A 14458-nucleotide genomic window follows, 5' to 3' on the forward strand; every position below is an offset into this window, starting at 1 on the left:
TGCAACTCGAGTGCAAAGTGCAATTGCCTCACTCGAGAAACCATACCTCACTCGCCTACGGCTCGTGAGTAAGTATTGGTCTCGGGTGAGTCAATTGTTCACTTTGCTCACTAGTTGCACAAATAACTATTTTATTCTCTGCTATTAAATTTTCTTTGGTTATTTTTTTTTTATAAAATTATTTGAAGCAAGCTCACTCCTGTGGCAGGATTTGTTAAAGTTTTGAATAAATAGTTATACATAACAGTTACAAAACAAAATGTAACATAGTGTGGTTACAAATCTTTCTTCAGAAACATATAAGAAAGGAGGACAAATAATTTTCACAATACAAATGTGAACTTTCAACAAACATTACACAAACGAGGCCTTGATTCCGCAGTCAGCAAGAGAAGGTGTTTTTATATATTTCCCTGTTAGTCCTCGCACAAAGAGTTTCTCATTCTTGTACACAACTTGTCTACTCTCGTTAATCCTCATGTCAGCGATGACGTCATTAAACGTATTCTCGCTGTCGTGCATAAACGGTCTCTCGGGGCAGTTCATGTCTGCGTACAAAGGGTAGTTCTCACATCTGAGTGGGTCACCAACCTGTGTGAAGAGTGTTTTAAAAGTCACTGATCAAAATAGGAACATTGTTTCAGGATCTAAAGTCTGACAACCTTGCACAAGCCTGGCAGAGCTGGGATACACAGTTCTTTAAACATTTTCTATATACCTGCAACTCAAGTTTTAGAGTTTTTAAGTAGTTATGATCCAGTCCAGTTGATCTAAAGAGTATCTAATATTTGTTTCTTGTTATTTAGGCCTAACCAACTATTTACCTAAATACAACAATCTATTTCTAAACAAATGCATGTCTTAATGGTATTGCAGTCAAATAGTGGAGCAACAGTTTTGAAATCTACACCACAATTAACATTTTTACATCAGTGATCACAAATTTAACAGACATGAAACACACATAAAAACAGAAGGCTTCATATATTTCAACAGGACAAAAAATTAATGGCCAATGCTATCAGAAGTAGGATGCTGTAACTATTTACAGTAACTTGAATGCATAACATTTATATTTTCTGTGTCCTCACCCTGTTTTGAATAAGAGGTTAAGCTACAGTACAAAATAATGAAAGGAAAATACAGTAGACTTACTCTTCTTCAGACTTGTTCGGCAAAATGTGCATGACTCACATACTACTTTGTCCATAGCCTCGCAAAAAATTATTTCACAGCCTGTATGTTTAGCACTTATGAATCTGTTGATTTCATTGGTGGTTTCTCTTATTACTTAGAATAACACTGCACACAAAATTTGTGGGTTTCCCCTTCCATTCGTGTTTGTATCAACCTTTTTTTCAGACAAGAGTTAGGTCCCAAGGTTTCCCAACAAGAGAGAGTCTAGTGCATTGTAATAACTGTGTGGTTTCTTACATTGTCAACATATCAGTTAGAGATTGTGTAGCTAGATAGCTTACCTTGGCCTTCTTAGGTACGTTCCAGAGTTCGTAGATGACATCGTCTGGGTTGGAGTGGTTCACTGTGGCTCCACACATCAGCATAGCAGTATTGCCAGCCACAGCGTCGTCTGTCGGCTCTATATTGCACAGTGCTACTACCTTGCGTTTCTCTAGCTTTTCTTTATCGTAGAACTTTCCTATCGAGCTCACCTAAGCAGCAGTAGGTATTTTAAAAATTCATATTTCAAAATAATAAAAAGTCAAATCAGAATTATTTATTTACACAAAAATAAATTTTACATCAATGCATTTGATCCCTAAATGCTATTTTTGTGAGCGTTTTATAACATAGCATATTTTTTCTGACCAGGAATCTTGTATGGGTAATATTACTATTTTTATTTATTTTTAAATTTTTTTGTAATAAGGAGCTTTTTGGAAAAGTATTAGAGTGGAGCTGACTTCACTGAGTAAGTTAAGAGTTCTGGGGCTAATGGGTGAGCAATAAAAGGTCACAGAACATCACACCACTTCTTTTCAAAACACTCTTTACAAGCCACTTGTCTTTCATTTGAACAGTAGTTGTGTTTAGCATGTTCCATCCCTGTCTTAGATTGTTTTTACCTCACATTACTGGAGGTTAGACTACTTCTACTGTACTTTTTATCATCTTTTTAGAAAGAGTGGAATGTGAAACACTTAATTCAGTTTTCTTTTTAGCTATCTTAAAGTTCTTAGAAACAAATACTACTCACAATCGGAATCGGGAACTTAAACCCGCAGTCGACATAAGTAAGCACCCAGGAGTCGGGTTTGGCAGGGTGAATTTTGGCGAATTCAATTCTGCCGACAAGGAGCTCGAAGCGACGGATGTCCACTGGGTCCTCAGCCATTGGAGGGTTACAACCATCTTTCGGTGGGTCGTGGATATTCTCGATCTTGACATGTTGATACGGGATCCAACCATTTTCTGGGGTGGGGGGTGGTGTCCCAGGATACCCTAAGTTTCAACAAATCTTCTTAATATATAAAAGAAAGTTGTGTTAGTTACAGCGTTTATAACTAGAAAACTACTGAACCAATTGGCATGAAAATTTACAGGAATATTCCTTAGGTACTAGAATAACATGATAGCCTGTTTCCGTTTCAAAAACCCTTAAGGGAAGCGTCCTATGGCCCTTTGCAGTTTACATGTTAATCTTATGGAAGAATGTTTTAATTTGTTTACCATGCCATGTTTGTCATTTCTTGATTAAATTAAATTAAGGAAACAGCTTTTGTAAAGGCAACCTAATTTTTGAAAAAAATCTATGCATAACAAATGAGAGCTATCAAATAGGTTTCTATTCCATTTGTTTTTTACGAATATTTGTTGTAAAATGTAACTGAAGGCAAGTGAGCGCAGCGAACGAGCTCCAACCTAAAGGTAAGTGAGCGTAGTGAACGAACTTCAACCTGGAGGCGAGTTAGCGTAGCGAACGAGCTAACCTGAAGGCAAGTGAGCGCAGCGAACGAGCTCCAACCTAAAGGTGAGTGAGCGCAGTGAACGAGCTCCAACCTAAAGGTGAGTGAGCGTAGCGAACGAACTTCAACCAGGACGTGATTGAGCCATGCAAACGAGCTCATCTTACAGCTCACAAACGAGCTCACATTAGGACAGGACGACGTCTGTAGGGCCAGCTAGTAGTGTATAATTGGACAAAATTCCTTCTAAGTTTTGTTCCAAATATTTTGTGTTACTACTTTGTACAATATGGCAGTCTATGAAATATCAAGTAATGGCATTATTGCATGGAAATTGACAGGGTTTGAACCTGTGTCAGTTGTTAAATACTCTTTGCATACTCAAACACACTTATCTGTATTAAGAAGGTGAGACGAGTGGTCAAAGTGCTCAAACTAAATTTTGTTTTTGAATAAATAAATAAATAATAAAAAGGCCTTTATTTGCAAGCCAGTTTTATACACATGTTTTTCAAACTTACTCAAGCCAAACTAAAACTAAACGAGCCTAATATATACAAAAATAATATACAAAGAACTACAAAGAAAAAACATTTACAATTTACATTTTAAAGTTGTTTTTTTCTTAATTGCGGCCCTGAATGAACCATATGATTTGGAGCTCTTTAAGTCCTGAGGGAGGCCATTATACAACTGCGGGCCGAAATAAGAAAATGACTTTCTTCCAACCTCAAGCCTCACTTTAGGAAAGTGAGCCCTGCGGTCGGAACGAGTACACGCAGACAGATCTCCCCCATGTTTAAGCCTCTTGCTGAGGTACTGAGGCTTTCCCAGCGTGAGCACTTTGTGGACCAGGCAGCAGGTCAGCTTCCTGCACATGTCATCCATTGGGATGAGCTTAGCAGCATCTCGGAAGGAGGACACGTGGTCAAAGCGGTTAAGGCCAAAAATGAACCTTATGGCAGAATTTTGAATTCTTTGAACTCTTGCCATATCCTCCTTAGAGATGCTGTTTCCATTTGCAGGAAAGCAATATGTGAAGGCTGGGAGGACCAAGGACCGCATGAGTTGCATTTTGGCATAGACCTAGATACATAGACTAACCAACAAAAGTAGACTTCTCACCCCATTGTAAATTTTGAAGCTCGTTTTTCGTGTCTAGTTCATGTATGGTGACACTGGGCGCTAAGCGCAAGTGTTGACGAAATCTTATTTCTATTACTTAAAGTTTTTAATGTTTTGAGCTTTACTGTTTGGTTATATAACCAGAGGACGAGTTATTGTTTATGATTAGATCGTATTATTTGGTTAAACAAGGTTTTAAGTGACTGAAATAACAACAAACAAATTGTAAACAAAACTCGACTTCTACAGTGCACCGTACAGAACTAACAATAAAATTGGCTTCAGCTGTTCCATAAGGATGAGAAATCTACTAATGGAGTATGTTGTATCTATGCTAGTTACCACTTGTGATTGGACTATTGATATATAACATGGACGGGCCATCTGATGTAATTAGGAGCAGGGTTTGGACCTTATGTTATTAAATAAGTGAAAGAATGTCTATATGTGACGAACAAACCAAGTAAACGGTAATAAAGAAAATCCTAATGATCTATTTTACTATACATCTTTCACAATATTTAGGCGGTTTGAGGGGAAGTTCCCCCACAACTTCTTTGTATTTAATCTATGTTTCTTTATCAGTTGTTGAGCTATTATTTTAAAGACAAGAGTCAAGTGGAGGGGATAGATTTTTTCTCCTAAAACCGCCCAAATATTGTGAACAAAGTTAAAGTGAATACTACTAATAATAAATACATCCACATGCACCATAAAATATGAATTGAAATAGGCATACCTGGATATAACGAAAGTCCATTGTCTTCCTCATCATTGTACACTCGGTCCAAAACAGATTTTTTCTTCTGCCTCATTTGTGTGTTGTTGACCTATTCCTGTTAATACAAAAGTAAAAATTTAAAAAAGTCAGTCAATTTTCATTATTTTCTGTACAACTTCTTTAAGTACCTCATTTAATTCATAAATCAAATAGTATCTATTGATGAAAAAAATTGTAAAAAACAACTCATCCGGTTGCTGTAAGATGAACTGAGTCAAATAGATAACATTCTGATCATTAAATTTCATAAGTAAATTAAAGAGATAATAGAGTTCTAGTCTTGAACTAAAAGTGAGTATAAAACATTATTGTTTACATATACATTACTATCAACAGAATTTTGGACATTGAAATATTTTGTAAATTTATTTTTTTAATATGAATCTGACCTGAAAATATGAAAGAGTTTTGGGAACATTAAAAGTCAAATATTTGAAGGTAAAGAATTCCTTATAGTTAAAAACAGTAAGGTATTCAATATTCATATAAGTGTAACGGAGTAAAATAACAATTTACAGTATTAATTTTTATTTTTAGTCGTTACTGGTTTTGTACATTAAATTATATTTTGTCAAACTCTAAAATAATTTCTTGATCATTGATCAACTAGGCTACCTCGTGTAATAAGGCTCTTAATGAGACAATTTCACCCAGGATAAGTAAATTGCTAGCATTGGGGCTACTAGTGGAAAATGTTAACTTCTGAGCAACATGTTTACTAGTTATAAGTAACATACTTTTAGTGTACAAGAACTTTATGTCCTATTGAAAAAATAATATATAGGTCCTTAGAACCGTTTTCTGTTATAAAAAAACTTTGGGAACAAATTTATCCATGGGTAAGCTCATGTAGCCAAGCTGTTTAGTGTAATTTGTGTTAGAAGTTACACTAGAAATTATTCATTGATTGCAATTTTTTGTGCTATCCACGCCGATGGCATTGTTCAATGTTTTTGAAAGGTAATGGTCCAAACCTAGGGTCTTTTGTTACCATTATATATTCTAACGTCAACCTTTTTGTTAGATAGCATCATTAATTCATATCCTATTGACAAATATGGCATCTGGGTCTGGACACAGTCTCAAAAACGATTACAATTTAATTTATTTTCTTAAAAATCTGCTTTGCAGTAAGCATGGAATGGGGTTGAGAAATGTGGGTGACTAAGACACAAAGTTTCTGCATGCAGCAGAAGACGAGGAGCCATGGATTGGACATTTTGCGGGGCGTAAAACCTGTCTCCGATGATAGGATGTCCAATAGCCTGAAGATGAACTCTCAGCTGATGCGACCGACCAGTCACTGGTGTCAAGAGAAGACGAGAAGTAGAGTCTTCATAACGCTCCAACACTTTGTAGCACGTCATTGACGGCTTACCAGTCTCGTAACAAACCTTGCTACGAGGTCTGTTGGGCCAATCCTTAACGATCGGAAGATAGATTTCCCCTTCGTCTTCAGTAGGATGACCCCAGACTTTTGCGATGTAGAACTTGTAGGTTCTTCTCCTTCGAAATTGATCTTTCAATTTAATTTCAACTTCCTTTGTTAGAGCTACAGTGAGTACTCCACTCGTGGCTAGATCAAGTCTATGAGCAGATTCTGCTGCCGGGTGATTTTTCCGCACACGGGTCAAAACGCTATCTGTCTTATCAGGTGTGTTCCCTCGACCCGGAACTGAGAGCAGACCACAAGGTTTGTTAACTACTATCATGTAGTCATCTTCGTAGAATATGTTTAGCCAGGGTTCAGGAGGAATGTACACCATTAGGAACTTATACACCAACGTTAGAAAAATATAAAATATAAGAGTTCAAGTAATAATTTCAGAGTGTAATGTTATTAGCAGATAAGATCCATAAAAAATGTTTTATTTTATCTTGGCATTGTTATTGCACACTCAAACTGGTGCTATGAATTTAAGAAGTTGTATTGTATTTTTGGTTTCTGCCAAAGCTCTACTTTGTATTTTAATCTATATATTAATTTGAAACTGTTTTTCTTTGTCACAGCTAATTTGAGAGAACGGCTGGACGTAGAAACTCGGTAGATGTGTCTAAAGAAAGGTCTTGGTCCGTAGATTAGCCATCAAAAGAGAAATGATATAAATTCCCTTGGGGATCTGCCCCAGAGGCCTTTAAAATTCTTTCCCATGTTTATTTATTTATTTATTTATTCCCTCAACGGTAACACCATTTTTACATTGGAATATACATTAAATAGGATTAATCACTTTATAAACATAGCATAATTGGTAATAAATATGAGCAATAATAAGAATAAATTAGAAAGCAGACATGAAATGCAAAAGACATAACCAGTATAAAAGACAAAAAAAAATACATTAATAGGCTGAATCAATTCAAGTGTAAGACAAACAAAAAAAAACATAGCAAAATTAGGTACAGGCTACTAAAATAGTGCAATAAATAAGAATAAAAATGAGAAGCAGGCATAAGATGCAAAAGACATAATAATATGGCGCATAGATAACAACAGGTAAAATTTAAAGTGCAAAAACATAACAACAACAATATTTAACAATATGCAACCAAGACAACAACAACGAGAAAAAAGGAAACAACAATTGCAATATCGGTAGGCTAACAAAAGAAATAGTAAGATACAACAACAACAAAATAAATATATATATATGTACAAAACAACAGCCATAAATTAATTTAACAAACGCAAACACAACAGGAAACTTATTTAATAAACAAACAGGAAAACACCAACTGGACACAAATGTGGCCCTTTAAAGGCACCACCAAAGAAAAACTGAACTTTACTGAAGCCCTTAGGCAGCCACTAGTTTAAAAAGGCACTGGCACATCTTTTAAAAACAGGAGCTGAAGTGCTGAAGAAGTCCACATGAGCAGCCGCCACAGCGCCCTCACGCAGTAGCCGAGACAAGCCGCTGTTGTACGCATATGATGTGGGATGGAATCTGCGCTGGAAGATTGCTCTGGAGCGAGTGCCTCTCGGGACAATAAGGTCAATGTTGAAAAGCAGATCGGGGCTGTCCAGAAGACCATTAACCAGCTTGTACAACACCACAAGATCAGCCAGTCTACGTCTTATGTGAAGAGGTTGGATACCAAAGATTCTCTGAAGTTCTTCAATTGGTACATCGGTATATGCATAACCAATCCGGATACCCAACATCCGAATGAAGCGAGCTTGGATTCGAGACAGCAAATCAAATACGTATAGGTTATTCTTATGGAGGAAAAACAAGGGTTTTGTCACAGCTAATTTGAGTGAAAGGTTGGGCGTAGAAACTTGGTAGGGGTGACTAAAGATAGGTCTTGGTCTGTAGATGAGCCATCAAAAGAGAAACAAGATAAATTCCCTTGGGGCTCTGCCCCAGAGGCCTTTAAAGTTCCCTTCCCAGATTTGTTTACATTATGACCATATGGATAATTTTACACTACTTTTTAATGACACAGCTGTTAATATTTAAGTTGTATTTCAAACAAAATTTTATCAAAATTGCGTGTTGGCAATGTTTTTTCTGTTTTTAAAATCGATTTTCTTCTGCATCGAGTCATGTTTTGCAATATAATGTTCTCTTACAAAATCAGTGGAAAATCTTAGTATCACAGTAACTCTTAAAATCATTTCTTCGAGTTAACTATTGTAAGGGTTGGTTTCTGCCTTTTTTTAATTTTTGCATTTATTTTATCATACTATTGAAGATAGATCATCACATTCATGAGTTTGTTGTCATGTTTTCGATCTGTCATGTTTTCGATCATTGGAAAATCGATCTAAAAGTTCTTCAAAAAGGAGATGAATCTATTTAGCATAGTAATAATAGCTTTGTTGACGTACTGGAAATATTTTATTCATTGAATAATCAAACCATATTCTGTAACGTGCGCAATAGTAATCATTATTTTTAAAACGCATTTATTACTCATTACAAAAAGGTTAATGTTTAAGTTTTGATAATTGAGCTCTATTTATTGCTTGAAAGTAACCGTCGATTTTGACGGGTTTCCCCTAGTAGTCAATTATTGGAAAAAGGCTAGATTTATCAACATATATAACAATAACCAGAATCAGTTGAAACATCCATGGTAAAGACCAACTGACTGATCTTGGTAAACAGTGCTGGTACATGTGTCGGAAAATTGGTAAAACAACTCTAGACATCTGTTTTTAGTAAATTTTGAGAGTATTCATACTTGGCTTAAAAATACCTACTTTGTATGGTCGCCATTTCATCGAAAAGTATTAAGTAAAAAGTATAAAGTAAAGTAGTTTTTTTACTTCACAAAAAACTTGGATTTGAGTTAGTGGGCTGATGTTTAAAGAAATACTTATACATATTTCCCATGAGTACAAGTTGATGGAGATATAATACTATACTGGAGTAGGCTGGTGAAATATTAAGATGCACTGTGACTGAAAAAAGAAAAGATAATAGAAAATAAAATAGTTTCTTGAAGTTGGACAATAGGTGATGTATATGTGATGATCACTTCCAACTGCTCATTGGAAAAACAATCACAAACATGATTATTTTTTATTAAATATAAATTATTATTTAAAATTGAACAACACTTAGGAAAAGTGTGGTTTTCTTACTGTTCAAGTAAAAAAATACTTTCTATAAACAACACATAACACACAATGCTACAACAGGACGATAAGTTTCTACTTGCTTTAAGCTTTTAAAGGAATGCCTCTGTACACTGCCCTATACTCCTTGTCAAGCAGTTAAGTCTTCTCTCGCTCAAATATGAGTTATCATGCAATCACACAATGTTTCAGTTGTTATATAACCGTCCCGTCCTTTAGCTTTCAAAGGAATCCCTCTATACACAGCCCGATTCTCCTTGTCAATCAGCAAGTCTTTCATGATGAGTTGGTAGTTTTTCTCTTTGATGACCCAATATTGTTCTTGAATGTACCCCTCTGCGTAAATCGGACATCCTGCTTTAGCTTTCTTCGGAGGCTTCAGAAGCTCCACTACCTCCACTACTTTTCCGTCCTCTCCCCCCATCCTGACAGCGGCTAATACTCGGATATTGCATTCAGTGTCATCTGGCAACAACGTCACTGGACTGTTGAGGACAGTGACAACCTTTGTGTCAACCAGACTCTCCACATCAAACCCTATAGCGGAGAGTAGTGCTGTTGACTGAAAGAAAACTACATTTTTAAATACATTTAGTTCAAGATTTCCCCTACATTATAGGTACTCTTTACTTTATGTTTGGAAACCTCGGGATCAAATCCTTTAAACTAAAAAAGTCAGGAAATTAATTGAACTAAGCATATGCATCAGTTATTTTGGCTGCATCATTGTCTTGTCTACAGTTGGCTGAGAATGTAATCTAGTTTTATGAGTTTACCTGATTTTTTACAGCATAAGAAGCCCAAAAAAGCTTACACACTCAAATATACTTTTGATAAGGATTTTTGTAGCTAAAATCGTGTAAACAATCAATAATGATTGGTAACTTGTAACTCGTTCCCCACGCACAGGCTTTGCTTATGTGGGGAGGATCCATTTTTGTTAGAATTACTGTTTGTATATTTAGATTCATGGAATAAATTATGTTTGATTTGATTTGATTTGACTTTAAATTAATAACACTGTGAAACAAAATTTATCTTTCTTCCTTCCATAAAAGTTGTAACTAGATGACCAACTGGTTTTCAATTTTTAGAGTAAAGGGTTAGCAGCTAGCTTCGTATAGACAAAGATAGTTAACATAAAAACTTATAAAGAGATTCTTGTGAACTCTTCTTGTCTACGCTTGACAAAATCCTCTGACAAAATATTGTGTGTTAACTGTTAATGTTTCTTCTTTGTGTGATTATTCTAAGGAAGGTAAACTAGCTGCTAAAATCAAAATCCTGGCCTAGAGCCTTTCCTTAAACAAAACCAACTTATTTTTAACTTACTGAAGTTCTTTTGTGAGTTGTTTTGACGTCTATGGTGAGGGTGTAGACACCTTCAAGGTCTTCCAAAAGGTCAACGTCCCTCACTTTCCCCACTCTGATATCCAACCTCCTGAGATCCATTAACTTTGGGGTACGAGTCCGAGGCTTTCCTGAGAAAGGTGGCACTTTTTTCTCAGGAAGAGCTTCTTGAGCTTAAATCAAAACGGTTTTGTAAAGCGGGGGTGAATATTTAAATTTTGTTCTACAGGGATCAACAAATGAAAAAAATGCTTAAGAAGGGTACATACTCAAAAGTTTAAATAGGTGTGTAGGCCTTTCAATATTCGTTTGACTGTGGATTTTTTTAAATTATTTGTTTAGTTAATAAGTTACATGAAATTAATACTTAATTTTTTTTTTAAGAGGTTGGCGACCTCTTTTACCTTGCATTTACCTGTCCACATAGACTACAGATCTGTGTGTGGAACGTATCCAGCAAAGCAAGGGGTGAGCCGGTACAGTACGAAGGTGAACTGTACTGATAAATTTTAGTGGCAGTGACCAGGATCCGAACCCACGACATCACTGCCTTGGGCCCGAAGTCCGTGACGCTACCAACTGAGCCACCGACTCACCCAAAACAGTCTTTTCGTCTGGAGCCAATCCAACAGGATATCAAAGATATGGATTAATTTTAATTACAGTATCTTCATGAAACACCAACTTTTCCTTACTTTCAGATGCAGGTGCTTTAATTTTTTCCGCCGTATCACCTTCATCAATAGGATTTCCGATGTTTTCGGATGAAACATTTTCAGGTGTACTGAAGGGTTCATTTCCAGACATTTTTAGTATATATTTTTTTTAACTAATCCAAAAACGCTTAAAAATATAGCTTTCAACCATAAACCTGTAAGTAAACAAGTGATTGGATACATCATACGAAATGTTTACGTTTTTTCACATTGACGTTCGATTATTAAAAGTGTGTTTTAACTGATACAAAATTCATCACTTTGATGTACCACTTCGATTTGAACCAACAAAAGAAATTACTTCAGTTGCTCAACATGTAATAAGTTAAGATCTTCTATTTTTAGAACCATACACTCAACTACTTAGCAATAAATTATTGGCTCAATCTAATCTCTCAACTAATTGTTTATCTTAGCAAGTTTAAAACTTATTTGATTTTTTATCATAGGGAAAAAAGAGTTGTCCACAAACATTGCCAAAATAAACTAATGTCTTTTGTTTACAGAAAAACAAAGAATGTTCTAAATAATTAGATCATAGAATATAAATATAATTAAAATACATCATCATAAAATTTAATAGATGGCTAATTTTTGAGTATTTGTTAAATTTTTAGTGTGTATGAGGAGATAGAAACTTCATTTTTGTTGTGTTTTGTTGTTCCAGATCGGTGTAAACAATCAAAATACCCCCGCCGCAGCAAACCTGCCGACTAAGCGAATTTCCATTTGTCTTAATTGATTTTCAATTAAATATATTTTAATAACATTACGTTTAACGAGTACCTAGGTTTGCTGCTACAAGGAAACTAATAAAGTGTGTTTTTGAGTAAAATATTGATAGCTTAGTACAAAATAAATAAATTTGCCAAGTTTGATCAAAATATATCCATAAACAAGCAAACTACAACATTTGACAATATTCTCCATAAGAATAACATGGAAATTTAAAATTTACAATTTTTTTAATTTTCTCCGTTACTATTAACCGAACAAAAATACTTTTACATACTAAATTAATTGTTTTTTTAAGCTCTTTAAAAAGGTCTAAAGAGAAATTGGGAAATTTTGTGTTTTGAGGGTCAAAAGGGAGAAAAACCAATTTTTACCCCATAAAACCCCCCGTAAAGCCCCGTTCCCATGGTCCGATCATGCTGGTTCGCGAACTCATTCAAGATTATTTTGCTTTACACCTTTAAACCAAATTTAATCAAAATCGGACAAAAATTACTCAAGTTATCGCGTTCACGGACGTATATATACAGGGTGTTGAAAATGTCTGGAACCAACATTATATCTCGTGAGTGGTTAAAGAAAAACAACTGATATTTTGTGTACGGATATACTATGGTTTTACCTATCTTTTAGTGCCTTATGAAAATTTTTACCACTTATAGGGAACGTCCTGTGGAGGATGCAGTAAAAAGTTTTAATGGAAGCCTATGGTAAATGATACATCATTTTAAAGGCCATTTTTTTCTGAGTAAGGAGCCACAAGTTTCATCTCAAAAGGACCACCCTAGCAAAAATGGCGACTGTTTGAAATTTAAAAAACCACTTACAGGGAACGGAATTTTTAAATTTCAAACAGTCGCCATTTTCGCTAGGGTGGTCCTTTTGAGATGAAACTTGTGGCTCCTTACTCAGAAAAAAATGGCCTTTAAAATGACGTATCATTTACCATAGGCTTCAATGAAAACTTTTTACTGCATCCTCCACAGAACGTTCCCTATAAGTGGTTATTTAAATTTCAAACAGTCGTCATTTTTGCTAGGGTGGTCCTTTTGAGATGAAACTTGTGGCTCCTTACTCAGAAAAAAATGGCCTTTAAAATGATGTATCATTTACCATAGGCTTCCATTTAAACTTATTACTGCATCCTCCACAGGACGTTCCCTATAAGTGGTAAAAATTTTCATAAGGCACCAAAAGATAGGTAAAACCATAGTATATCCGTACACAAAATATCATTTGTTTTTCTTTAACCACTCACCAGATATAATGTTGGTTCCAGACATTTTCAACACCCTGTATATACAGAGGGGTGCAAAAGTAGGTATACAGTACGAATAGGCTAAAGGTTTGAACACACGAGGAAGTGAGTGTTTTTGCCTAGTACAACATTTTTAAGAGTTAATTTAGGTGTCTTAATACTACTTAATAAATTGGAAAAGTTTGGGTTTTGTATAAATGAATATATTTGTTCTATAAACAGTTTCTTACTGTATACCTACTTTATAAGTCTATACATATTTTTATATACATATATAAAAATTTGAACGAATGGTGTTTTTGGCCTCTGGGGACATCAAAATGAAAAAGTAAATCGGTCCCGGGTCTAGGTCTTACCGTGCCATCTACGGTAATAGCTACTTCCCTATGGTAGGGAAATTCGCTAAAAGGTTAAACTACCTGTGTCCGCCGGTCGATCCTATTGTAATCATTCACAGGAGATGCATTTCGGCAAGTTATATCGCCATCATCAGTCCTAATACAAGTCCTTGGCAGTTATTGGTTTTAAATAGTTTTTAATCGTCAATGTAGCGTTATGTGTATGTGTCTACAAACTTCAAGACGTACCCGTAATGGGGAAGTTCAAGGACTTTTATTATGACTGATGATGGCGATATAATTCGCCGAAATGCATCTCCTGTGAAGGATTACAATAGGATCGACCGGCGGTGATTTTTCCCTTTAACAAATTTCCCTATAGGGAAGTAGCTATTACTGTAGGTCTCATGGTAAGACCTAGGCCCGGAACCAATTTACTTTTTCATTTTGATGTCCCCAGAGGCCAAAAACACCATTCGTTCAAATTTTTATATATGTCTTACCGTGCCATCTACGGTAATAGCTACTTCCCTATGGTAGGGAAATTCGCTAAAAGGTTAAACTACCTGTGTCCGCCGGTCGATCCTATTGTAATCATTCACAGGAGATGCATTTCGGCAAGTTATATCGCCATCATCAGTCC

General features: G+C 35.5%; 2 protein-coding genes across 3 annotated transcripts; both read right to left on the bottom strand.

Annotated features, from left to right (window-relative positions):
* Positions 1-204: 204 nt before the first annotated feature.
* On the bottom strand, positions 205-11807 carry LOC128992319 (aminoacyl tRNA synthase complex-interacting multifunctional protein 1-like). 2 transcript variants are annotated; one of them, XM_054415823.1, is made up of 6 exons: positions 11464-11807; positions 10751-10941; positions 4789-4885; positions 2216-2460; positions 1479-1670; positions 205-591 (listed from the first exon to the last, which is right to left on the bottom strand). In XM_054415823.1, exons 3-6 carry the CDS (start codon positions 4862-4864, stop codon positions 355-357), a joined length of 750 nt encoding a protein of 249 aa, XP_054271798.1. In that variant the 5' UTR covers positions 4865-4885; positions 10751-10941; positions 11464-11807; the 3' UTR covers positions 205-354. The 2 variants fall into 2 exon arrangements, with proteins under 2 accessions (XP_054271798.1, XP_054271799.1); XM_054415824.1 differs by lacking the exons at positions 205-591; positions 1479-1670; positions 2216-2460; positions 4789-4885 and adding an exon at positions 9396-9980.
* LOC128991649 (dual-specificity RNA pseudouridine synthase RluA-like) lies at positions 5943-6596 on the bottom strand. The gene has a single exon (XM_054414727.1). It carries the CDS (start codon positions 6594-6596, stop codon positions 5943-5945), a length of 654 nt encoding a protein of 217 aa, XP_054270702.1.
* Positions 11808-14458: the final 2651 nt, after the last annotated feature.

This window comes from Macrosteles quadrilineatus, unplaced genomic scaffold (genome assembly GCF_028750875.1).
Source record: "Macrosteles quadrilineatus isolate MER2022 unplaced genomic scaffold, UCM_ALF_1.0 Scaffold_4__1_contigs__length_99947679, whole genome shotgun sequence".
In the NCBI taxonomy this organism is placed as follows: Eukaryota; Metazoa; Arthropoda; class Insecta; order Hemiptera; family Cicadellidae; genus Macrosteles; species Macrosteles quadrilineatus.